This window comes from Pieris napi, chromosome Z, assembly GCF_905475465.1.
Source record: "Pieris napi chromosome Z, ilPieNapi1.2, whole genome shotgun sequence".
In the NCBI taxonomy this organism is placed as follows: domain Eukaryota; kingdom Metazoa; phylum Arthropoda; class Insecta; order Lepidoptera; family Pieridae; genus Pieris; species Pieris napi.
Window position 1 is genome coordinate 571,282 of NC_062259.1, and position 25,462 is coordinate 596,743.

A 25,462-nucleotide genomic window follows, 5' to 3' on the forward strand; every position below is an offset into this window, starting at 1 on the left:
ATGCCAAAAAGCACATATTTTATTGTTATGTCAGCCATTTTTAATTTTTATGCTAATTCGAGATAAACTTCCTTATATCAAAATCGATTGTTTTTGACATATATTTTATGTATTACCATATTTTATTATGATTTTTATAAAATTATTTAAAATATTTTTTGATAATTCATTTTTCGATGGAAGGTTTTTTTTAACCGTACGTATTTCGGAGGTATTTTTAATACTTTTTGATGGATTTTAGGCGAGTGGCTCATCAGTGAAGTAGGGATGTTCCAAGCAGTCCAGTGCTGTTAGCCGCTTCGCGGGGTCGAAGACAAGCATTCTCTGGAAAACAAAATTAATATTAGGAAACTAATTTCTGTGCTGTCAAAGGGTTTTGTCCCTTGCCCCACTACGCCCCATATATTTGGACACCGAGTATCTATGAAATATTATTATTATATACCGTCAGACCTTATATGACTGAATTTAAAAGTAATTTTATCCTTTGCCCCATGCCCCATCCACTAAGATTTCAAATGAAATCATAGATTATTCCTTCTCCACTCGGATCCAGATATACCATACATCTATTCGTGCAATATCCCATGCCCCAAAGCCTAAATAAACATATATCGTCCTATGCCCCAAAATTCACCTCACAACTGTTTATGGACTGCCCCATACCCCAATACTAACCTGAATAAGATCTAGAGCCTGCAAGTGTATCCTAGGTAACACAATGGCTAAGTCCATGGGAGGGTAGTCGGGAAAACTATCAGCCATTATTGACACATTATCCGGCCATTCGTGTTTAGGCGGCCGGCCTATTAATCTGAAATTTATTAAAGAGAGATCAGTGTCATGGGTAGCGCTATCACTTAACATCAGGTTCTTTTCAGAAGTATCATAATATTATTCATATTTTCACGTCAAAAAATTAAAAAATAACTTTTGTATCACGTTAATTATATTTCAAAAATTTGACAGATGACAGTTTCAGTAACAAAAACATTATATTATATATACATTATATTCACTGTGTGTGAAGCATCACAATATGAATACACGTCAAAAAAGTAAAAATAACTAGTATCAGTTATTTTTTTTTATGAAAAACTTGACAGATGACAGTATCATAACCAAAATAATTGTCTTCGGAACCATCATAATAAAAACGTCAAATATATCTCCATTTTTTTTTTTAAATATATCCGCTATTTTTTTGTAATTACTTGACAGATTCCTTGACATATGACGATTTCATAAACAAAACAAAAATATAACCACAGTAAAACGTAAAAAAAAGGTTTTTCATTTGATAGATGACACTTTCGTAAAGAAAAAAAATTGACAAACTCACTTGAAAATGCAATGCAATTGATCCGAATCACACGTTCCAGGTAACAAAGGCGACCGCGTGTGCAATTGCGCGAGGACACACGCGCATGACCACACATCTACAGCCGTATTATACGAAATACCTAAAAGCACTTCCGGCGGCCTATACCACAGTGTGACCACCTGAAAAAATCGACATTACCTTAAAATTGCTTACCCTTATTATCTATACTAATATTATAGATACTAATATTAAAGAGAAAAGATTTGAATGTGTCTTTGTGACGAATTGGCTCAAAACTACTGGACCAATTTTAAAAATTCTTTCACCATTTGATTCCTACATTATTACTGATTAATATAGGCTATTTTAATCGCAAGAAAAAAATATAATCCCTACTAAAACTACAATAATGATACACAAGGTGTTAAAAAAAAATGCCTATAAAATATCTGTATCGCATGCGCTGCTATTGATGATAGAACAAAAAATGTTGCACAATATTAAAAGACATATAAAATGTATAAAAAATGTCGCAATAGCATGTGTCTAACTATTGTAGTTATGTCACTATAACTGCTTTTAAACATTTTGAAATGTAATAGAAATTCCGATCAAATAAATCAGTGGCGCTACAACCTCTATCGGGCTTGGCCTCAGATTTCTGAATCTGTTTCATGATCTTTTTTAAATCTAATAGGCAAGTAGGTGATCAGCCTCTAGTGCCTGACACACGCCGTCGACTTTTTGGGTCTAAGACATGTCGGTTTCCTCACGATGATTTCTTTCATCGTTCGAGCAAATGTTAATTGCGCTCATAGAAAGAAAGTCCATTGGTGCACAGGCGGGGATCGAACCTACGACCTCAGTTATGAGGTCCATACGTATCCATACGTAAATTAATGATGATTAAATAAATAAAGGAATGTCTCAAGCAAGGCTGTTGAAATACCTATAAATTACTCTTTTTTAATTAAAATAATAATAATAAAGGATATTCCATTCGCAAAATGATGCGCCGGAGAGCAGGAGAGGGGCACATCTATGAAATAGCTAAACATTCGCGCTGTGGGCTCCCTACGCATACGTAATCAATTTGAAGAAATATTTTTTTTGTTTTAGCACGAGTTATATAACTTAACATTAGTTAAGTTACACATATATATATGTCGAAGCCAACTAGCTTAATTAGCCGTTCAATTAAGAGCCTAGCCGTTTAACTAGCGGCCTGAAAGATGTTCAGTCAGTTGATTAAACAGATAGGCATATGTTCGGGCTGCTGCCAAAACACTTTAATAATTGATAAATAAAAGAATGCTTTGCACTTAAAAACTAATTTAGGGCGGCGATCTAACTATATGTACTTATGCTATTTTACAAGGTGTTCGGTTACTTTCCGAACAGCATATGACTTGGATATAAATAATGAAACCTAAGCATTAGCCAGCCAGTTTATTAAATGTTGTAACAAATGCTGCGGCTGAATATATTTCAGGCCGTTAGTTAAACGGCGCCGTTTAGTTGAAAGGCTATGCTGTTAAACGAGCGGCTAATTAAGCTAGTTGGCTGCGAAATATATATAGTAAATGAATAGAAGCGCAAAGTTAGCCATGTTAGCCATCGTCGCACACGGGAACAGAAACCCAAGGATGGATGGAGTCTCATAAATTGTAATACAATATTCTTGTATCGATAATGTCCAAAAAGGTAGAATTCACTTGAATTTATAGTATTATTGAAGTGTCGCTTAGATTTATTACTCTTACATGAGCCAAATTAGTTTTTGTTAGCGCCGCAAACCGGCAGCTCATTGGTCTAGTGGTTAGTACCCCGGTCCCGGGTTCGATCCCCGGCTGAGACAAACATCGATGTGAAGAGCATTTGGTGTTGTGCTTAGGTCTTGGGTGTTTAAATAGGTATTTATATGTCTATCTATCTATAATATGTATGAATATCCGTTGCCTAGTACCCATAACACAAGCTTCACCAGCTTAGCATGGGACTAGGTCAATTGGTGTGAATTGTCCAATCATATAAAAAAAAACCTTAATTTGAAACCATTAAAGCCAGTTGTTACCCAGCTTCAAACAAAGAGTTTTATTTAGACATCTCCATACAAAATCGCCACCAAACATAATTCACGTTTTTAATTATTTTCAGACCTACTAAGACCTGAGTGCTTATGAACTACGTACATATGTCAACCTTCCAATTAAAAAGTTCGTTTCAGAACTTATAAATTACTATATTCAAACATTTATATAAATAGAAACAAACAATATTCCTAGATAAAGAAAGTCGCAGCTATCTTAAAATAGTTCGCAAGCGAGGTTAGCAAAAATACGTCGCATAAGGGAATCTTCTGAAAATTCAGATCGTTTCGCAAGTCAGAGAGAGTACATATCGCAATCGCAAGCCTCAATGGAAGGAGAATCCAGCGCCGAACGTTCGCAGCGCGTTTCTGAAAATACAGACAGAATCTCACGAGCACGTGCAAGGGAATCTAACGCTGAACATTCGCAGAGCTTCGCTGAGAATATAGTTAGAAAATCGCAAACGTGTTAATAAAATATTATATAATATAGCGGCTTATGGCACAGAGAGATAGGCAACAGTTTCAAATCAAAATACGTTTATTCAGTTTAGATGCGTCGTAGGGCATGCCTATGAATGTCAAAAACGTTTACAAAATTCGCGAAAGAGCAAGACTACGCCATCCGTTCGCAAAACTACCAGGAGGCCTTGTTCTGAGAAGAACGGGCAAGAAACTCGGCAAGTTTTACCCTCCCTCTACATTACAATTATTCAAAGGAATATGTCATAAACCACAACGTCATTAAAGTTACATAAGAAAAAGAAATTGTTCTGTGATTTACCACATTCACCATATATATTTACAGACACAATTGCTTTCTTAATCACTTACATGCTCAACATATGAGTATTTTCTAATTATTATTAGTATACCTATACTTGAAACCTCAGTGAAATGTTTTTGAAAATTACCCGTTGAAGTCATTTATTATGTTATCATTTTGTTTTCTTCAAGTACCCAGGAGCCAGCGCTATACTATTGCTAAATATATTATTATTTAGGTATGTCCTGCATTTGTACAGTTGCATTGCTGCTGCATTTGTGCAGTTTATAAAATAAATTAATATTGGATCGCCAAGGCATTCAACCCTCCTGGAGACCTGAGGGCCTATTTTAAGGGTGTTTGGGGGTGAGATGTATTTAGTGGGTAAGGTCTCGCTACCTTGAATAGCAAAAGGCTGGAGTAGACCCAACCTCACAGTCCTCACGTCAAGTTCGACGCCCTTGGCGCGGGGTTGCGTAAGCGCATTTACACCTCATTTAAAACAAAAGGTTATACATGGCGACATAAGTGTGTGAGTGTGTTAAAATGACAATTAACACGTAAAAATTATTTGTTTACTAGCATGTGACGTAACTGGACCGACGCCATCTTGTTTAAAAGCGTTGGCATATGTGTGTGTGTAGATTCTATATTCTTTGGTTTTTAAATTATCACAAAAACCTTACCACGCTAGTAAGCTTCATATCCGTGTCGTACGTCTTAGCTAGACCAAAATCCGCGAGCTTGACACGACCTGATGACGTCACCAGAAGATTGTGGGGCTTCAGATCCCGATGGACGATGCGATGCGAATGCAGGAAGTCCGTCCCTGACAGTATATCATAAGACATGCTCTGAAAATACAGGAAATTATCAACCCTCAACCCTGAGGCCATAGAATCCCGGTAGCACCAATGGACTTTCCATGTGAACATTAGATCATATGAAGGAAAACATCGTAACGCACCCTAATCCTATTATTCCCGAGTGGTCCAGGTGCTTTCTTCAAATACGACTCCAAATCCTGCTCAACATGTTCAAAAACCAGGAACAGTACCAGCTGACTCTCACGTTCCAACGACTGACCACCATGGCAGACGTCGAGTAACCTGTAATGAGGGTGAAATGGCTTAATAATGATAAGTTGAAAAAAGAAAAGAGAACATATGTGAACAAATTATAGCCTAAGCCTCCACAGACTTACGGTATAGTAGCAAACCCCATAATAATGCTATACACCTGCCGTGGCCTGGACCTACTGGAAAGAGATCTATAGGATGACATAAGAAAAGATGGACAGATGACATTATAGAACTGGCGGGGAAAACTGGATGAATGTTGCTCAAGACAAAGAGAAATGGAAAATATGGAGGAGGCTTTTACCCTTAAAGGGACCATACAAAAACTAGACCACTAAAAAACTTTTTTTTTTTAAACTTATACTAACACACCTAATACTAATATTAAGAAATTTAAATAAAGCTTTAAATAAATAAATAAATACACCTGCCATAGATAAAGTGAGGATTCACTAATGCCATCGGGGGTCCCTTTTGCCAGGGCCACAAGTCGAAAAGCATAAAAATTTACTCTGGAAATGCGTTCACAGGATGTTGACTGTTTTAATATGCGATTTTTATGCAAAAGTATGGCAGACACTTATTCCAGTTCCTACTTTATACAAGCTTTAGGACTTCCACATGGTAACTTTTATTGACAGTCATAATAATACCTGACAATATTAGGATGTCGATAAGCCTCCAATTGTCTCAATAGCGCAATCTCTCTTAACGTTGATAGTGGTATTCCGTCTTCGGTTAATGCAACTTTAACTTTCTTCATAGCAACTATTTGACCACCGTTGTGAAGATCACGTGCCTTGTATACTGTTCCATATGCACCTGGAATTTAGATAGAATGGAATTTAGACAGTATAGTTCCATATGAATATAACATTCAGTAATCACAGAAGCCTGAACACCTACTTTTCATCAAGTATGAGGATTTTTCAAAAGCATTATTTAAATAGTTTAAACATATACAAAAACAGCTGAAAGTATTAATGTACTTTTTATTAAAGAAAAGTTACTTTTTGGAAATAATTATGAATGTATAAGGTCATGAAACAGTGGGCTAATCAATTTAAAAAGAAAGCATTGTTAAGTGCCTATCTGATCAATGAATCCACCCGCTATTATACTAGTATTTTTTATTACTAGTAAAATAGTAAAATTTGAAATTGGAAGAGTTATATATCTTTTTATTATTTTACTTTTAAATTTATTGTAACATTTATGTATACAAGAATTGTCATGTATTTTAGACAATATAGTTTGTAATATAGTAGTATACTGTAGATATTGCATTATATATGATGTGGTGAACTTCAATAAATAAACAGTAATTTAAAATATGTTTTGTTGTTAACATTATTACATAATTAAATTTAAGTAATAGATCATAGAAGCGGACAGTCAACATATTTAAAAAACTTATGTATCATTGTTTTATATGATTAAATATATGTATAACGATAATATATAATTATAATTACATCTCATATCTAAACTATCTATATTATAATAATGCTTTAAACTAAAGTTTATAAAAGCATTGTTTACTAAATAAAAAAAATGCGCGTGAGTTGCCGGCACATGGCTGTTAAAAAGGTTATATATAATAAACAAAATAAATAGCACTCACCTGTGCCGATTACATTTAATTCTTCATACTTTTTAGCTGTTTGAAATAAAGCACTGACATCATTAATTGATGCCATATTTGGTATATTACTGGCACTTGGTCCAGACATTGTAAAATCCAGTTTTTTAACAAATTAATAATACAATATCCAGTAAAATCATTCACGCAAAACAGCCGAGTTTAGTATATGGAAACTTACATCGTACCAAACAAGTTTTAATAAACAAAACTTGAACTGAAACTAAAATAGTTTTCACAAGGACAAAATGTCGTTAAGTTTTGTTTGGAGGGGTGCCCGGGTACCGGGGTATGCAAGACGCAAGTTACAAAACACCTGGCGTGTAATGCGACTAATTTGAATCTAATGTTCCCATAGTGAAACATATGAATTTAAGGAACATTTTTATTGGTAGCATAATACTTCACATATTTTGCTTTATTTTGGTCAAATGACATCTAGTTACAACATGCTGAACTAAGAGGGACAATGATGTTATTTTGAATATTGCACTTTTCGATTGCGTTTAATATAAATTACCTATGTTTATTTTAAATGTTTCATATAAAAGTAAAAATAAATGGAAAAATATTTATAAGTTGTTTTCCAATAAAATTTTCGTATTTTCTGAACTAATGTTATAATAATTACGGCTATCAAAATTTTATCTCGGTAAATAGAAAACAGTATTAAATTTAAATGTTATTTAATATTAACATCGAATATAAGGTAAATAGGTAAGGAAAATATGTACTACAATTTAGCGGCATCTAGTTCTTATAAGTATTATTAAAAACTGATTCAGTATTTTAACATACATACTCTAAAAACGTATTTTATTCGATTCGTATTTTTTATTTTTTCGTATTTCACACCTAAAATTCAGGACACTTTTTTGAGTCAAAATGAACTGCTTGCTGCTGCTTGGAAGGTAAAGAATAAAGTAACTTCTCAGAATTATTTGCCCATTTTAAAAGATCAAACCCACCAGGTGAAAACATTTTAATAAGTTGAGAGGATACTTGAACTGCTTCGGGAATCGAATCGCAACTGCAGCAAATATCGTCCATATAATAATTATTACCGCGATCAAAAACGTCAGCAGCCAAATGATATTTACCCCTTTCATCATCGGCAAGTTGTTTCATAGTACAAAGCGCTAAATATGGGCTTGAAAAAAATCCAAAACAAACGCGCTTAAATTCAAATAATTGTAACGGATCAGATGGATCATCTATAATAAACGCGTTGATATTTATTATATTTAGGAAGGGTTTTCAATTGTAGATACATCTGTTTAACGTCAGCGCAAAATGCGATAGGGAACGTTCTAAACCGAAGTAGAACTGCTAATAAGTCAGGCTGTAAGTTGGGACCGACATGTAAAATATCATTAATTGATATGTTATTATGTATCAGTCTTCGCGATGGATAAACATAAAAATTAACTATATAAAAATAAGAAATAAAATGAAATGTCAACAATACGATTAAATTCAAATATAAACAGATTTATTACTAACGTTAACAGTCACTTTTTTATAAAAAAGTGATGTAGGTAGATATTAATTACTCATGATCATTCTCACCAAATCGGGCACAATCTATTATTAAATACGTAAATACGAAATACGGGATACGAAATGCGGATAATAGATATATAAATACATATAATATTTAAAAAATCTATATTAAATTTGTCGTTATACAGGTAAGAAAATGCCTACCGGCAATTTCACCTAACGGACAAAATTGAAAAAAATACGAAAATAATTATGCCTAACTGCACTTACTGTGGTGGTGTGTCCCACTCCAAGCACTGGATCCTTAAAATGGTGAATAGAAATAAATACGGTACGGTTTGCGGTATACCCTAAGTGCGCACGCAACGGCGGTTAAAATTTTACTATCCCTGCGCCATCATGCCGGAATGCCACTTACCATCTCCGGTTCGTGTGTCAAAGAGAAAATCGACAATTGTCATCCTTCTTTGACTGACACCGATTTGGCGATTAATAAGTTAAATTTGTAAATATGTAACTGGAAATTTAATTACAGTGCAACCTTAATATAACGTACCTCAATATAACGACTTCCTCGATTTAACAAATTGTTCGTAATCAATCCCCTTGAATCGGCCTTAAGAGTCAGTATAAAATATACCTTTACATTGCGAACATTCTTTGCGTACAACCTCTTTATAACGAATTTTCAACTATCAAGAAAAAGTATTCATACCTCTAATTAACGAATTTTGCCAACCCAAAACCTTTATATATAAAGTTTCCACCAATAATATAACTCTTAATCTTATAATGTGATTCATGTCTCGACATGTTTCGACACGCTTTTGTTTGTAAAGTAAAATCATTGTTGTTTTGATGGAAGTGAATAAAACTATTCTTTTAGCTCTTTATAACGAATTTTAGACCAATCTAACCTCAACATAACAAACCTCAGTTCAACGAATTACTTGATAAATGATATTACGAATATTTTCTTGTTCCCCTTCGATTTGTTATATCGAGGTTGCACTGTATTCCTTATGCTGTTCTTGATATTTCAATTACTTCTACATATTAATAAGGTCATATTATCTAAATTAGTTAAATATAAAACAAAAGTCTTCTTCAAAAGTTTGTCAAGCGGGCTCGTCCGGGATTTGAACCCGGGACCTCTCGCACCCGAAGCGAGAATCATACCCCTAGACCAACGAGCCATATCGAAGGACGTTGAAATTAATGTAAAGTATACGTATACGACTTGAACTGTTATAATATAATTGCTATGTTTTTTTTTATGTTTGTATATTTAAGATCCACCAATCTTTATATACAAAAACGAATCCCTATTTCCCTTGGTCACATCGGCAAAGAGGATGGTAGAAAAATAAATAGCGTTTAAAACAAAGACATCGATCGGAGTTATTATATTGATAAAATACATATAAAATCATTAAATTTATTTAAAAAGGTAAAATATCTAATAGACTATATTCATAACTAGATCAGCACACTACATCAAAAATCTTTTAGAATGGGAGACAAGAAGAAACTTTATGAGCTTATATGTAGGTATATAATATCTTTATATATATAATTCTGCTGAACGTGTGTATGACACTGAACTCCTCTTAAACGGCCGGATCGATTTGAATGATTTCTTTTTGTATGCGTTTGGGTGACGCCCTGGGTGGTTTAGATTCACAAATCAGCCCAGCAGATGGCGCTGAAGTCAGTACTATCATACTTTGTTTAAGGGGTTAAATATAATGATCACCATAAAATGCTTTGATACCCTTAGTTCTTTTACCAAAAATATATACTTAACACCAGATAAATAACGTCTAAAATTACAATAGTACTAGCTATTTTAGTCACGACTGCACTTCAAATTGTATTCGAACACCAAATGTAGTAAATGATCACCAAATCTTAGCGAGCAAATTAATGCGCTATTTCTGCCTAAATAAACCACTATGATTGACATAAAATGTAGGCTTATTACCAAATGAAGCATTATGATGCCATATTAAGTTATGTCTGCGGCTTACGATCCTCTCCCACCACACTGGGACATCTCGTTGGATTGGCGATTCGGCTTAAGCACGTCCAGCCACCTTCAGAGGCCAGAGCTATTCCGATTGGCATGAAGCGCAAAAGAGGACGACCAGCCAAAGCTAAGAAAGCATTAATTGTGCAGTGAATTAATACAGAAGACTGATTCTTCTTAAGATTTTTTAAATGCTTATTATTAGTTTAGTTTTAAGATCTTTGAACTGTTTATTATTAGTTTTAAGAGGACTATCTTTTTAATGATTGTTTCAATAATTAAAAAAGGGATTATTGAAATTGTAAGAGTTTTATTTTTTATTTTAGGTATAGCATTTGGTTGTAAACGAAACGCTCAAGATAATTTTTTTTTGTAGTGGTTAATCAATTTGGAGACAAAAAGGTTAGGAGTAAATTTACTTTACTGTGTTTGGCAAAATATTTTTTTTGCCGAGGGTAATTTACTTTAATCGGATAACGAGATTTTATTTTTTTGCATTTCATTTTAAATTAAAATATGGTTAATAATTTGGTTTTCATTAACTATTTTTGGGCTAACAATGAGTTTTTTGGAGCCAGTTTGCTTAAATAGGATAGCGAGATGTTAAAACTTAGGTTGTAATTTTACATTAAAATGCGGGTTTAATTTTGGTAATCATTTACTATTTTTGTCTGTTATATGTTACTATACCTGGTGGTAAGTTAAACATAAGCCTTTGTTTAATATACTAATCGCTTGAAATATAATGCAGGACAACGTTTGTCGGGTCCGCTAGTAAGTAATAAATACAATAAATTTCATTTATAATTATAAAATTAGGTTGAAAATCAGCTTCCTGCAAGACCTATTGTTTAGCCGGGATTCGCAACTATCTTCGATCTTTTTTATTTTTATTACAATCAAATCAAATAAAATGAGTAAAATAAAAATCAGTATTATGAATAATATTAAAAAAGGGACTGAGGTGATAATAATCTATATTTTTTGTGTAGGTACTAGATTATAATATATGTAGGTACTAATTTATTTTTGGCATAACAGATCTTCAAGCCCCGAATAACTAAATGTTTTGCCTTTGTAAGAGAATTAAATGTAATGAATTTATTACATTTAATTCTCTTACTAAAACAATCAATAGAAATAAAAATATTGATACTTTTTAGTGTATTAATTATAGGGAAATTTGTAGTTACAGCTTAATTTGTATTAAATTTATAAGTAAGCATTTAGTAGTATTATATAATATTGTGTAAACTACACTTTAATTAAAAAACTAAAGTCGTAATCGCATTGTAACCTCCTTTGATTTATAATTCGTTTAAAAGTCACGAAAAATATATATCTATTTGTCAATATTTATTACTTACACTATTCTGTGCTTCTATCAATTTTTTTTATTTTTATTAATTATTTAATTCAAAAACAGATACCTATCTTTACAATGCCAATTATAATAACTTTTAATAATGTATGTACTTATGACTTGATTTCTCATGTATAGCTTCATAATTATATAATTCATAATTAATCTTAGTGGAAAAGTTTTCATAAAAAAGATTATCAAAAATAATATAATTTCTTATTAAATATTTTTGGCACAAACGTAAAAGTAAAATTACATTAAGTACACCTCTTGGTATTCAGATTTTATTAAAAATAAATGGTGATTTTGAAATTTAATGTCTATATTTCCGTAAAGAAATATTTTTTTGAAGAAAACATACCTATATGTAACGTCATAGTTTTTAGAAAGTTGAACGGAGAAAAAAATTACCGCTACACGGCACCCTATATCTATCCTTATTACTCCAACGCATCGTCTATGATTTGTCTCTTTCCGACAGCATAACATTCATTTTAAAATCAGTCTCTGTTAGTTTCGTATGCGTGCGCCGGTCAACATGGCGGATGTGTTTAAAATGTCAATAAATCAATAATTATAAACTATTTAAATATATAATAACATAATAAACATTAACAACGAATAATTGTGTCAAATTAAGTGTGTTTATAAGTTTGTAACAATTGTGCAAGCGGAACTCGTGGTGAAAGTTTGTGAGAAAATGTGATACGTTTTTTACATTATTAACATACTTTTCATATGCTTTAGATGAAATTTAACATAGTTACATGTGAGTATTCCTTATATTATACTATAAACATTGATTTATAAAGTTTAAAACAATTAACTTTTAATTAGTTACGCATTTGACTTAGTTACGGAAGAAAGTTGATCTAAGTGGATTCTTTTGTTTTTTTGGTTAAATTTTAAAAGTGAAACTTAAATATCTCAACTGACGGTTCTACTTAGTAAACTCCTAAACTTAGTGGATAGTAATACCGCGTATAATTATATGTTACAAAAGTTCTGTAAAGAGATTCTAATTGGATTCCAATTTCCAAAACGGTTAAAACAAATTTTTAACGAGAAATTTGCTTACTAACATAATCACGTAGGAAATTGACTACTGCTTTATCTAATTCCAACAATATTAGGCAGTGGAAATGTTGCCTAGGGCTTCAGCGTGTGAGCCCCATCTCGAAGGTCTTAGGTTTAAACCCTGGCTATGCACCTATGGACTTTCTATGTGCGCTTCTAACACTCGAACGAAGGAAAGCATTATATCAACGTGTGGCAAGTTGAAATGATCACGGAATAGATACAAAATCTGAGACCCCAGATTACAAGTATTTTTCATAAATTATTGTTTCTATTAAAAGCTAATACTATACAGCTAAACAGAGTTAAGTGAAATCGGCCGAGGACTTCAGGTTTCTGAAAAATATGTCAATAATATATTTGAAATGAAGGATTTTTATGATCACACATTGTTCGTCGTATTGTCGTATATTTTTGATTAAAAAATTCCATAAACAAAAATAATCGCAAAATATGTTGCTATGCGCAAACCTCGGAGACGGCTGGACCAATTCGAGTTTTATTTATTCGTTGAACTTAAGTTTTTTATAGATAGGAAAATCTAAAAACCAGTTTATATTCATGGTAGGGGAGCCCACGATGCTAAATGGGGATTTACTCGAGCGTCGTAGAGACCTATTGGGATGCAAAGCTTAGATAAAAAGAAGAAAAAAATGTTATATGATAAATTCCTTTTCATCGGTGGGGGAAGCGGCTATAGATAGTTAAATATGTAAAAAAAAACTGTTGCATGGACATCCTCGAGCGCGTCAGATATTGATAGCATCTATGCCCTACGTATTTTTAATAATGTACGTATGTTAATCTGATCGTTTGCATGATGCGGGTGGTTGTATTTAAGGGTTGAAAATTAAAAAAAAAAAATTTTTATCGAGCGCGTCAGATTTTCTAAGGGAGTGTTAAGTGAACCAAAAAAAAGCTCTCATTCACTAATCTGACGATTTCGATGGGACGCAAACCCACAGCCATTTTCTTAATTTGCAAAAAAAAAAATCGCAATTTTGAAATACTCAAGCGCGTCAGATTAAGATATATGTGGTTCATCTTTATGTTCTAAACGTACTGTCTCATAATCTGACGATTATCTAGAGGGATTCGCCTGATCTGACAAAAAAAAAATAGAAAAACGGTTCACCTAAAGGGCCATCCCTGCAACTTCCCGCTAATTCCATTCCTGGGCGCTTAAAATTGATATTTTGAGCTCGCTGAGTTCAAAGAAATAACATTTCTATGCATTTGAGCTCTCCCAGCTCGAAAGTCTGATAGAAGTTTCATAGAACACTATTTTTGGAATTTTCAAACCGCAATAACTTTTGAATGGATCAAGCAATTTTCACGCGGTTGGCGGCATTCGACGCAGTTTTATCATCCTCATAAATAATATTGCAATTTTAATTGATCGAACCACAAATTTCGGAGTAATCCCGAAAAAACACTTTTTCGGGTTTCTTTCGTGTACGATATCTCTCGAACGAATCAACCGCTTTTGACCAGCTTGGTGGCGATCGACGTGGTTTTTCAAGCTCAAAGGCGGATTAGTTTTTGAAATTGATCGATAAAGAAACCACTTTAAAAAAAAATATTTCTTATTTTTTTAAGATTTTTCAAAATTTCTCAAAATCTATCGGTCCGAATTGGTTCAAATTCACAGGAAATGTAATTTTGAGGGAAATATTTAGAACGCCGTTTAGTAGATTCCGATCGGTTTAAGGAAATGTAGGCATCACGCAGCTGCACGCATTTAACTTTATCGACGAATTTTTGTTATTTCGGCTTGCGGAAATCGTCAGATTATATATTTTTCATTATTCTTGAATTATTTCCTTCAAAATAAAAAAAAATTAGCTACGCTCGAGAATGTCGAGATGACGTTTTTTTTTACAACTTTGTTGCCCTCCCCTTTTTTTCCGTCACTCTCAAATTGTCAGATTAGTGGAATATACACTTTTTAGGATGTAATTAACTCACCCTACCTTAATCTGACGCGCTCGGCAATTTCTGATGGTCAATTTTTTTTTACTAAACTGATCCTGTCTCCTTCACGTGCGGCCTTATATATGGGCCTCATATTTTGTGGAGGTACTTAACCGGGTACAAGGGGGATACCCCCTATATATTAATCTGCCGCGCTTTAGTAAATCCCGAAATCCCCTCTTGGGCTCCCCTACCATCAGTAAAAGCGAACTCTATGGTGTAAGTACCTACAGCAATTCCATATGTTGGTATGTTAATAAAAAAACGAAGTTCGCCGGGGTTGTAAATATTAATAAACTGTTAAAATTAAACCGACTTAAAATGCGCTAAAAAGTATCGAATAAAAATATTTCTTTAAATTGATTGGTGTTGTTTTATAATTGTCCAGTGATGCAAACTTTATGGTTCTTGGGCGCAGAGGCTTTCGTCATTTTTATATGTATTAAAGGACGCAGTGACACACAACTGCAAGTCTGGGACTCAGATTTCTGTATCTGTTTCATGATATGTCAATCCAATAGATAAGCAGGTGATCAGCCTCCTGTGCCTGACACACGCATTCGACGTTTTGGGTCTAAGGCAAGTCCATCCTCGCGATGTTTTCCTCCACCGTTCGAATGGGCACATAGAATGACAGTCCATTGGTGCACAGCCAGGGATCGAACCTACGGGTATGAAAGTCTAATATTGGAGATACACTTATTGATATCATCATAGAAAACAATTTATCCGAACTCGGGAACGGCTTACAGGTTTTAGATTTTTTGTATTAGTCTGTCCGGACAATAACTAAAACGATTTGACGAAAAAATCAAATAGCAATACAAAATTGTTGTGTTTCGTTCGTCGTTTCGTCGTCATCAGTGGCGAATTAACAAATATGGGAAATCGTTTTACGCTAACGCTACGCTATTCATAACTGCCCTGAGATTCTGTAACTCACTTTTCGAACTCACACAGATTTTTTCACAGCGGCGGTCGCGTTCAAATCAGTCGTAAAGCAGTCATTTTACGATTTGGCATTCTAATCAACAATAAACTACACTTATCAGAATGCTAAATCATAAAATGACTGCTTCACGACTGATTTGAGCGCGACCGCCGCTGTGTGAGTTCGAAAAGTGAGTTACAGAATCGCAAGGCTGAGCGTTTCTCTTTCGTTTTTGCCACCACCACTGTGCGGAACCAGTTGCCCAAAAGTATTTAACCAATTCGATTTAGGGTCCTTCAAGAAAAGAGCGTACCAATTCTTAAAAGGCCGGTTACGAGCCTTCTGGGTGAGTGTCCATGGGCGGCGGTATCACTTAGCATCAGTCGAGAAAGAAAAAAAATACAAGAGCAGTGTAAATTTAATTTATTTCCTAGACATCATGTATTTACATTCTATATTCGCGGAAGCTTGACCGACCCCTTCACAAAGAAGAAAGAAAAAAGAAAGAGACACTTCACAAAGAGTCCCCTGGTGAGTGTGCTGCGATATTGAGGGCAACTGAGGAAGTTGGATCTGGTTCTCTTCTTAAGTTCTCATGTTACATACGTGCATATTGTCTTTATTTTAATATGGGATGTCTGAGAGCAAAAATAAATATACCCCCAACTCTTGAGATCCTGCAACAGCACCAATATGCTGAACATTCGCTTGTATGGTGAAGGATATCATACATTTTATATGATAGGAACAGCTATAAAATACCACTTATTACGTTGCCAGGTTTCAAGAATACATGCCTCCATGAATCCCTTATTCACGAACAGAGCCTCAAAATTACATACGAAGAAGTCTGGAAGGACGGGCTGAACCTAGGGAACCTAGCTACTAGCTTGTAGTTAATATGATAAAGTCGTGAATGAACCACCCATATTGCGTTGCCGGCTTTTCTAGAAGTAGCTATGCCGCAGCAGGAAACTCCTATCGAGGACCAGAGACTAAATATTGTATACAAAGTGTATTGTATGTCGGGAAGAACGGGCAGACCCTAGGGCTATCTACTAGGCTTTTTGTAACAGGTTAATACGATACAACATGACTGGGTTTTCTAGGTCGCTCCACCTGCTCACACCGTTATAATGAATTCATAAATTGTGGATTGTGTTCAGTGGTGAATTTAATTATTTTATTCGTCATACGGCTGCCAAACGTGGACTTAACCTAATAAAAACCAAACTAGTAGCATGCCAGAAAGCAACGGAAAGAAGCGTACTTAAATTTAAAGCGAAAAATAAGAAGAAAAGCAAGATGCCTTACATTATGGCCTAAAACAGAAATGGCAATGGGCGGACTAAAAAGAAGATGAAGATTGTATGGAAAGATTCAAGGGAAAGGAGAAGAGGGCGCCCAAAAAAAAGGTGGATAGAAGAAATAGAAGAGAAAGAAAGCAATAGACAGAGTCAGTTGGAAAAATCTGGAGGAGGCCGTGAAGGGTTCCAATCGACGGTACTGAAGGTAGCTAGGATAACTAGAAAAAAATGTATAAAATGAAAAATTTACACAGCTGTATATTATGTGCTTTTTTGTCATGATGGGAAATTAAACGGGCTTTATTATTATTCGTCATGGGATAATACGTGAGCAGTGTGGGTTGAAAGAGGACAAGGGACAAATAAGAACTTATAACTTGAATTCTGAGGGTTATATATATATATTTTATAGAGAAAAATCACAGAAATACCTAAAAAGTTTTCATTCCGTAACAGTCTCTGGGGTAGCATAGAAAAATGAGCCATGTTGGTATATGTACTAAAAACGTAGACTAGGCATTAATAATTAACGAAGTTCGCGGGGGCAGCGTATAAATAAATACCATACAATTATTCACGTAGAACACAACGTGTCTATGACAGAGCCACACCCAATTTTTATATATTTTCGGAGTTCATAAGTGACATAATGGTTCGTCTCGAGAACGTGTGCAGGTGGGAACAGGTTTTGTGGTATTTGGGTTGCAAGCGCGTGCCCTTGCTGGCCTAGTGTTGGTATTTATTAATTATACATAGGGTGGGAAAGGCACGAACTGTCTCGTGTATGTGTGTTTGAGCCAGAGAAGACTCTGAGGCTGTGAAAAGTTGAGTGAATGTAGATAAGGGTTTATCTGAAAGATAGAAAATACTTTAATATCACTAAATAAATTCAAAGCCCTCGTTAAACGGAAATTAATCAAAAAAGCTTTTTATAAATTTGAGGAATACTTAAATGATCCTAATCCTTGGGATTGATTTGCTCCAGTTCAAACAATTTGTATGACAATACTTGGCAATTAAAAAGAGTGGCGGAAAGTTTCTTGCCAGTTCTTCTTACCCGCTCTACGCCCTTGACTTGCGAACTGGTAGTTGTTTACCTACATGAATAAAGATATTTTGAGTTTTTGAGTTTATACATATTTAGGTAAAAAGATACGTGTACTAGGCCCCACTAGTGTGGGATTAGCAGGTCTTCTAAAGTAAAGTCTTTACCGAAAGCTTTAGACATCGTGCTATCGAAGTAATGCAGGAATAGCAGATAATAATATTTTTCATTGAATTGGAGATTGAATGTCTTAGTTTATTTATTAGATAGATAACAATTAAATAATAAAGACTAAACGAAACAAAATATTGCCTGTGCACTTGAACCCACGGCCCAAGAGTCAAAATTGGAGGAAAGACTTTTTAGCCGTTTATTATTTTCCTGGATACCTTTACAACTTGAAAATAATATTATGTTCAATATTCTATTCTTTCTATGTTTATTGCAACACTGTAATAGGCCGTGACGCATTAGCTACATATGTAGGTGACGCTACTGGAAAGTACAATTTCGTAACTGAGTACTAGTAATTTGCTAACACAGTTCTTACTACTCTTAAGTATTTGAACTTCAAGAACCAATGAGTCTACGTCCACATGGGTGTCCACACTGAGTCTCCATCGCGTTCGGTCTTGAGCCTTGTCTTTCTCCTCTCTCCAAGTCTTTCCGGCTCTCTGCCTCATCTGCAACTGCTTAGGCAGTTGGATGGATCTGGTCTGGTGCCTTCTTTAGTTCTCATGTCATTTTCTCACGTGTATTATAAAGAGGAAACATATGTGTTTATGTATGTATGTAATGTTTTCACACAAAAACTACTGGACCGATTCCAAAAATTCTTGCGCCATTAGAAAGCTGCATTTACACTGACTGACACAGGCTATATTACATTTTTTTTAAATGTATTTACTTATTTCCTACATAATTATTCTATCTTAACAGTACATAATATGGTAGAACTACACAACACACACTACACCGATAATTCTACAATTAAAATACATTAAAATATATCTAATATATAAAATTCTCGTGTCACAATGTTTGTTCCCACACTCCCCCGAAACGGCTCCACCGATTCTTATGAAATTTTTGTACATATTCAGTAAGTCTGAGAATCGGACAACATCTATTTTTAATCCCCCTAAATGTTATAAGGTGTTATGAGGCAGTGACTAAAACTTGTTTTTAAAACTAACAAACTTTATTTAAAATTATGTTTACAAAAACTAACGTTGGAGTTCGAATATGGAATAGAAGTGCCTTTGAAAGGATCGGGATTTGGTACTTAAAGGTTTGGGTAGGAGTAGGGATACATTAGGGGAACAAACAATGTCATTAGGTACTTAACTATAACTTATCACTACATGAACATATGGTTAAACTTATACAAGGCAAAAAATAACAGTTGAAAGTTTAATAATATAGTGGGGACCACATAACACCTCCCCCCTTAAAATAAAGGTTGCGCCTGTTGGCGTGAACTTTTTGAAGAAGTTTGTTGGGCGTCCTCTTCCTCGTCGTCCGAGCTGATGCAAGCCGTCGTCGTCGTCGTCGTATTGTATGTAGACATCGGGATTTCTATTTGTTGTCGTCTTCGGGATTGGTCGAAGCAATTATTAAATATTTGAATGCATCCTTGTTCGTGAGGGTTTCTTCTTGGGTAAAAGTATTTGAAGAGGTTGCAACAATTGCAAAACTTGTAAAGAGTATAAATAAGAAGGACTGATCCAAGTGATAAACTCATTAGAGTGAAATTGTATGGATGTTCTTGAATGATATATTTGTCTTGATTTAGTATTTTAGAGTGATGTTTGATCTCGTCTTTAATAGTATTGAGAGAGTCTAAGGAAACATCGTTAATTTGGATAGGTACGAGTCTTGGATTATAAAGATCTGGAGTTCCTTCGATGCAGCGATTTTCCACGTCGACAGTAACAATGGGATGACTTATGTTTTTCGATTTCGAGTCTTCAGCGATGAGTGTAACCATTGGTGTATAAAATTTGCATGCAGGTTGTAGCAGAATTATTCCGTGTCCAAATATTTCGCCATGTGTAGTTTTTCCGTTGCATTCCATAGCATATGTAATTTTCTTCGAAAGTATGAAAATCCATTTGTTATTTTTTAATGGATGAAATGTGTTGAAATGCGCAGAGAATGTGGATACCTCGCAGTTTTGAGGTATGTCTTTAGAATTCGTCAGCAAGATGGAGACTTCGCAGATTGGTTGTGCGTTTGAGTTGAAGATTGTGACCTTACTGCATACATGAAGGTTTGGAGAGAATTCATGACACTTATCCACGGAGTTCGTCGTCAGGTAGCGTTGACTGTTTTGTTTTTTGTTGGAAACCAATAAGTCAGTTTCGTAGAGTGCTTTAGACTTTTTTAGAAATGGTTCCACTTGAGAACACATTGAAATAGCTTCGTTGTAAAGATTGTTCTTATCGGAAATGTCACAAGAAATAGCAATAAATATGTCTTTATGTCGTTCGTCTAACAGCTTATCTGGTGAAATATGTAGATTTGGAGTGTCGAAACTATAATCTGAAATTTCTGTAAAGTGTTGATAGTTTAATTGTAAATAGTCGTCGTGAGAATCGATTTCGTTCTTATCAGTATTTTTGTCACAAGTTAAGTCAATAGTATTTGTGTTAAGAATTGAAGGCCTAGAGAGTGCGTCGGCATTAGTATTATTTTTACCAGCTTTATAAATTACTTCGTATTCATATTCTTCGAGTTTGAGACGCCAGCGAACGAGACGACTTCCAGGGTCTTTTATAGAGAAAAGCCATGTTAATGGTTTATGATCGGTAACGATCTTGAACTTTCTACCAAATAAATAGGGACGAAAATGCTTAACAGCCCAAACTATGGCTAATAATTCACGTTCAATGGTGGAATAATTTGATTCTGCTTTGTTGAGAGTACGTGATGCATACGCAATAGGTAGATCTTTACCTATTTGCCCTTGCGATAAAACAGCGCCAATCGCATGAAGAGAAGCGTCTGTTGTTAAAATAAATTCTTTAGTAAAATCAGGATATTGTAAAATAGGAGGATTGGTAAGGAGATGTTTGCATTCTTCAAAGGCTGATTGTTGAGTTTCACCCCAAACAAAAGGAACATCTTTCTTAAGGAGACTAGTTAAAGGTTTTGTTAGACTACTAAAATTAGAAATGAAACGGCGATAATAGCCGGTTAGGCCAAGGAAAGACTTGATGTCTTTGCATGATTTGGGAACTGGAAAATTATCGACTGCGTGAACTTTATCAGGATTAGGTTTTACACCTTCGCTAGAAATTATATGCCCTAGATAGGCTACTTCTTTCCTAAGGAATTCACACTTATCTGGTTGAACTTTTAAGCCATTTTTCCTAAGTCGATTGAAGACTTCGTATAGCTTTTGTTCGTGTTCTTGTAAACTAGAGGCGAAGACTACTATGTCATCTAAGAAGACAAAGCAACGTTCACCTTGTAATCCATAGAGTACGCTATCCATAGCACGTTGAAAAGTTGCTGGAGCATTCTTTAATCCAAATGGCATTCTTAAAAATTCATAATGTCCATACGGAGTATTAAAGGCAGTTTTAGGAATATCGTTTGATTCGAGTTCGATTTGGTGGAATCCAGAGGCGAGATCTAAAGTAGTGAAGTAAACAGAATGTCCTAACTTGTCGAGTATATCTGTAATGTTAGGTAAAGGATAACTATCACCTATGGTTATATCATTAAGTTTACGATAATCGATAACGACGCGCCATTTTTGTTTGCCGGAGGCGTCTACTTTTTTAGGGACTACCCAGATAGGACTACTCCATGGTGAAGTACTCGGACGTATTATATTTTCATTTAGCATTTTATCGACCTGGGTTTTTACTTCTTGTTGATGTATATGTGGAAACCTATATGTTTTCGTATTAATTGGAATATTTGATGTGGTAGGAATAGTATGCTTAGTATGGTTTGTAAATGTCAGTTTGTCACCTTCTGTATAAAATATGTCAGAATATTCAATTACGATTTTATTTAGGGAGTTTGATTCTTCTTTGTTTAAATGGTCGCCTCTAATGAGGGACCAAACTTTGCTCTGACGATCTGTTTGGGAAATACAATTAAAATTATTTATCTCATGTTGAGTTTGTTCCTTAGTATGTTTGTCAAAGTCAAAAATAGTAACAGGGATGGAAGGAGTGCTAATAATCTTATCTTGTTTGTCTAAATTAATGCAAGTTGTAAGAAAAGAGTTGTTTGCGACGGTCACTAATGAGCGTGGAATAATAATGCCATGATCTAATGTATGTTTTTCAACGATTGCTTCGCCAAAATTCATAGAATTTGTTGTACATCTAATTACTGTTTCCGATCGTTTGTTAATTACTTGTTTTTCGAGGGATACAGTATAGTTCTGTGGATTTAAATCTTGTAGTTTTTCATGTAAATAAAATAAGTCATAACTTTTGACGCCAATTGTTAAGATTTTCGATTGTACTTCAATTTTACAGTCATATTCAGTCATAAAGTCATTACCTAAAATACCGTCAGCTTTTATGTTAAGGTTTGCAACATGAAATTTATGTTTAGGTAAATTGTCAAGGGAAATATTTGCCGTTCCTAAGGTCAGCATCTGAGATTGAGAACTGGAAATACCTTGAATAGAAACTATATTTAATTCGTTAATGCAAGCTAAACCTATTTTATCTTTACGTATGACAGATATACCAGCACCGGTATCAATTAAAAGAGTCACAGGTTTATTATCTATGTAAAATGTAGCATGTAAGAGATTTTCTGGAGGAATATCATTTAAAGCAGAGATTGAAAAAGATTTAATATTCTTGTTGTTTGATTTCGACTTACGTTTATTTTTTTTATAATGGTATTTTGAATTCGATTTAGTAGTAGTATGAGATACAGCGGGTTTACAAGATTCAGCGATATTTTGAGATACAGTGGGGTTAGAAGATACAGTGCGATTTTTAGATTCAGAGGATTTTGGAGATTCATCGTGCTTATAAGAAATAGTAGAATCCGTATTATGACCAAAGGTTTGGGACTGGCTACCCTGTTTGTAGGTCTGTATAAAGCTAGCTTCGAAATCTGTCTGTGTGCAAGCTTCTTTGCATTGCCTCCGATAGGCTGGTTTATTATGCAAGGATGCAGGCACAGTGCTTTGTAACACTCGACTTGATTTTGGAATTTGAGGAAGCATTGAATAGTCTAAAGAGCTGGGTTCATCGAGTAGGAGCTGGTAGCGATTTCCAACGGGTCGCTCATTTCGTTGGTCGCTTCTAAGTTTAAATGGCGGATTGGTGCAGGGAGAGCGCGTTGTTTATTTTGCTCGTTGTATGCTCTCTTGCGACATTCGTTTATTGAATGCCCAATATTTTTACAATAAGCACATGTCTTTGGAGAAAATCTAGGATTAGGAGGCCTGAATGGAATATTTGGGTTTCTAATAGATTGGTAATTATTTTGATATGCATTACTCCTAATTGCTGGCCTAGGAGTTGGAACTGGTCTAAATAAAGATTGCCTAGCTTTGTTCATAGCCCTAATTTGATCTTCTTGCATTGCAAAACGACCTGCTTCTCTCAAGGTATCGAAACCTTTTGTTCTGAGCATTATACCCATGTCTGTAGAGAGACCGTTGAGGAATATGCTTAAGGCGGTTTCCTCGGTGGTTGCTACACGTCCGTCTAATGTTGAATCGCAAATTTCTGAGTGTAGTTTTTCTAAGATTTTGCAACGACAAAGATCTACTCTATGATAAAATTGGGTTAAGGACTCATCATGTCTCTGGAAAATCGATTGAAGTTCTAAATTCAAATGTTGAATCGTCTTGGTATTCGCGAATCTCTCAATAAGAAATCTCTTTAGTTCATCCCACGTCTCGTAAGTTTTACACCGAACTTCTGAGGCCGCGATGCCTTTAATATTATTTAGAGCACAAGTTAACAAAGTCTCCCGTTCAAACGGAGATGACAGTTTAAACACAGTATCACAGGACCTAATGTAACCGTAAATTTCATCGTGATTGTTTGTGTCGAATATAGGAATAAGATTTATAAGAGTTTGAATATTAACTGGTGATGCCTTCATTATGCTTTCGGTCTTTAATGACATGATGATTATTAAAATGTAGAATGCGTGTGTAGTTAAATATGAATAATGTAATTAAATGAAATATAAGATATAGTAATACAGGATAATATATATAAAACACACAAAATATGGAAATATAGGAAAAGAATGAGCCACAAGTAAAATGCCACTTACCACAGTAACACGAACCACAAGAGCATAGTATCGGCGAAAACTATTAAAAGCCTAAGGCTACCGTACTAGGCGATGCTAGTCCTTTGTACGTTTGCTTCGTCTTACTACACAAGTAGATCCTACCGACTGCGCCAAATTTGTTATGAGGCAGTGACTAAAACTTGTTTTTAAAACTAACAAACTTTATTTAAAATTATGTTTACAAAAACTAACGTTGGAGTTCGAATATGGAATAGAAGTGCCTTTGAAAGGATCGGGATTTGGTACTTAAAGGTTTGGGTAGGAGTAGGGATACATTAGGGGAACAAACAATGTCATTAGGTACTTAACTATAACTTATCACTACATGAACATATGGTTAAACTTATACAAGGCAAAAAATAACAGTTGAAAGTTTAATAATATAGTGGGGACCACATAACAAAGGGTTGTCCCACCCCTAAATTTTAATTTTTAGACAAAACTTTTTGTTTTTATTTTTTTATGATACAGCATACAAAAATACATACAACCTTCAATTGTCACCCCTACCATCAACCCCTATTTTTCATTATAGTAGATAGTTATTTTTATTGAACTAAAAAAATGTTTCCTAGCAATAATATAGATGGCAAAACGACGTTTGCCGGGTCAGCTAGTATATAAATATATATGGGTACATATGGACTGAAATAAATATAAATATTACTGCAATTCTGTCCATTAATTAATATTCGATACGTGTTTCTCGATACGTAACAAACGGTAACTATTTTAATATTCAACTCTCGTTTGACCTCACAAACGCGGCCAGGAACTTTGGTATTCAATAGTAAGAATACGCCTGTCTTTATCCCCGTAGCCTACGAAGAAGAGATATTCTAGAAGTAGAGTTTGATAATGCCTGCAAGTCTTACTGATATCATTTCTATTGCTAATATTTGCCTGGTCAAGTATAAAAGAAATAACCCTTGGTGCAGGTGACTAGAGTCCAGGTGAAGTTTGTGTGGTTGTTGTTTCTGGATCTTTGAAAATTCTTTTAGCAAGAGACAACCATGTTTGTTGTGTTGTGTTGAAA

General features: G+C 34.6%; 2 protein-coding genes and 1 non-coding gene across 4 annotated transcripts in view; 1 reads left to right on the forward strand and 2 right to left on the reverse strand.

The window, feature by feature from the left end:
* Positions 1 to 192: 192 nt before the first annotated feature.
* LOC125062674 (cyclin-dependent kinase 6) lies at positions 193 to 8,799 on the reverse strand. Of its 2 annotated transcripts, none has more exons than XM_047668743.1 (7): positions 8,674 to 8,799; positions 5,912 to 6,080; positions 5,147 to 5,288; positions 4,866 to 5,033; positions 1,343 to 1,503; positions 679 to 814; positions 193 to 324 (listed from the first exon to the last, which is right to left on the reverse strand). In XM_047668743.1, exons 2-7 carry the CDS (start codon positions 6,019 to 6,021, stop codon positions 238 to 240), a joined length of 804 nt encoding a protein of 267 aa, XP_047524699.1. In that variant the 5' UTR covers positions 6,022 to 6,080; positions 8,674 to 8,799; the 3' UTR covers positions 193 to 237. The 2 variants fall into 2 exon arrangements, with proteins under 2 accessions (XP_047524699.1, XP_047524698.1); XM_047668742.1 differs by lacking the exon at positions 8,674 to 8,799 and adding an exon at positions 6,883 to 7,193.
* Positions 8,800 to 9,527: 728 nt separating this feature from the next.
* On the reverse strand, positions 9,528 to 9,599 carry Trnap-cgg. The gene has a single exon. It is a non-coding gene; the product is annotated as a tRNA-Pro (tRNA).
* Positions 9,600 to 12,292: 2,693 nt separating this feature from the next.
* Positions 12,293 to 25,462, forward strand: part of LOC125062291 — a 51,615-nt gene continuing 38,445 nt past the window's right edge. The window contains exon 1 of the mRNA XM_047668096.1: positions 12,293 to 12,564. The gene's annotated coding sequence lies outside the window, so the exon portion shown is untranslated. The remainder of the gene's footprint in view (positions 12,565 to 25,462) is intronic.

Excerpts from the sequence above, each read along its gene's own strand:
- LOC125062674 (XM_047668742.1), bottom strand. The coding sequence starts at position 6,991 with ATGTCTGGACCAAGTGCCAGTAATATACCAAATATGGCATCAATTAAT. Across the intron at positions 6,081-6,882 it reads ATTAAATGTAATCGGCACAG|GTGCATATGGAACAGTATAC; the intron begins GTGAGTGCTATT and ends TCTAAATTCCAG. Across the intron at positions 815-1,342 it reads CAATTGCATTGCATTTTCAA|ATTAATAGGCCGGCCGCCTA; the intron begins GTGAGTTTGTCA and ends AATAAATTTCAG.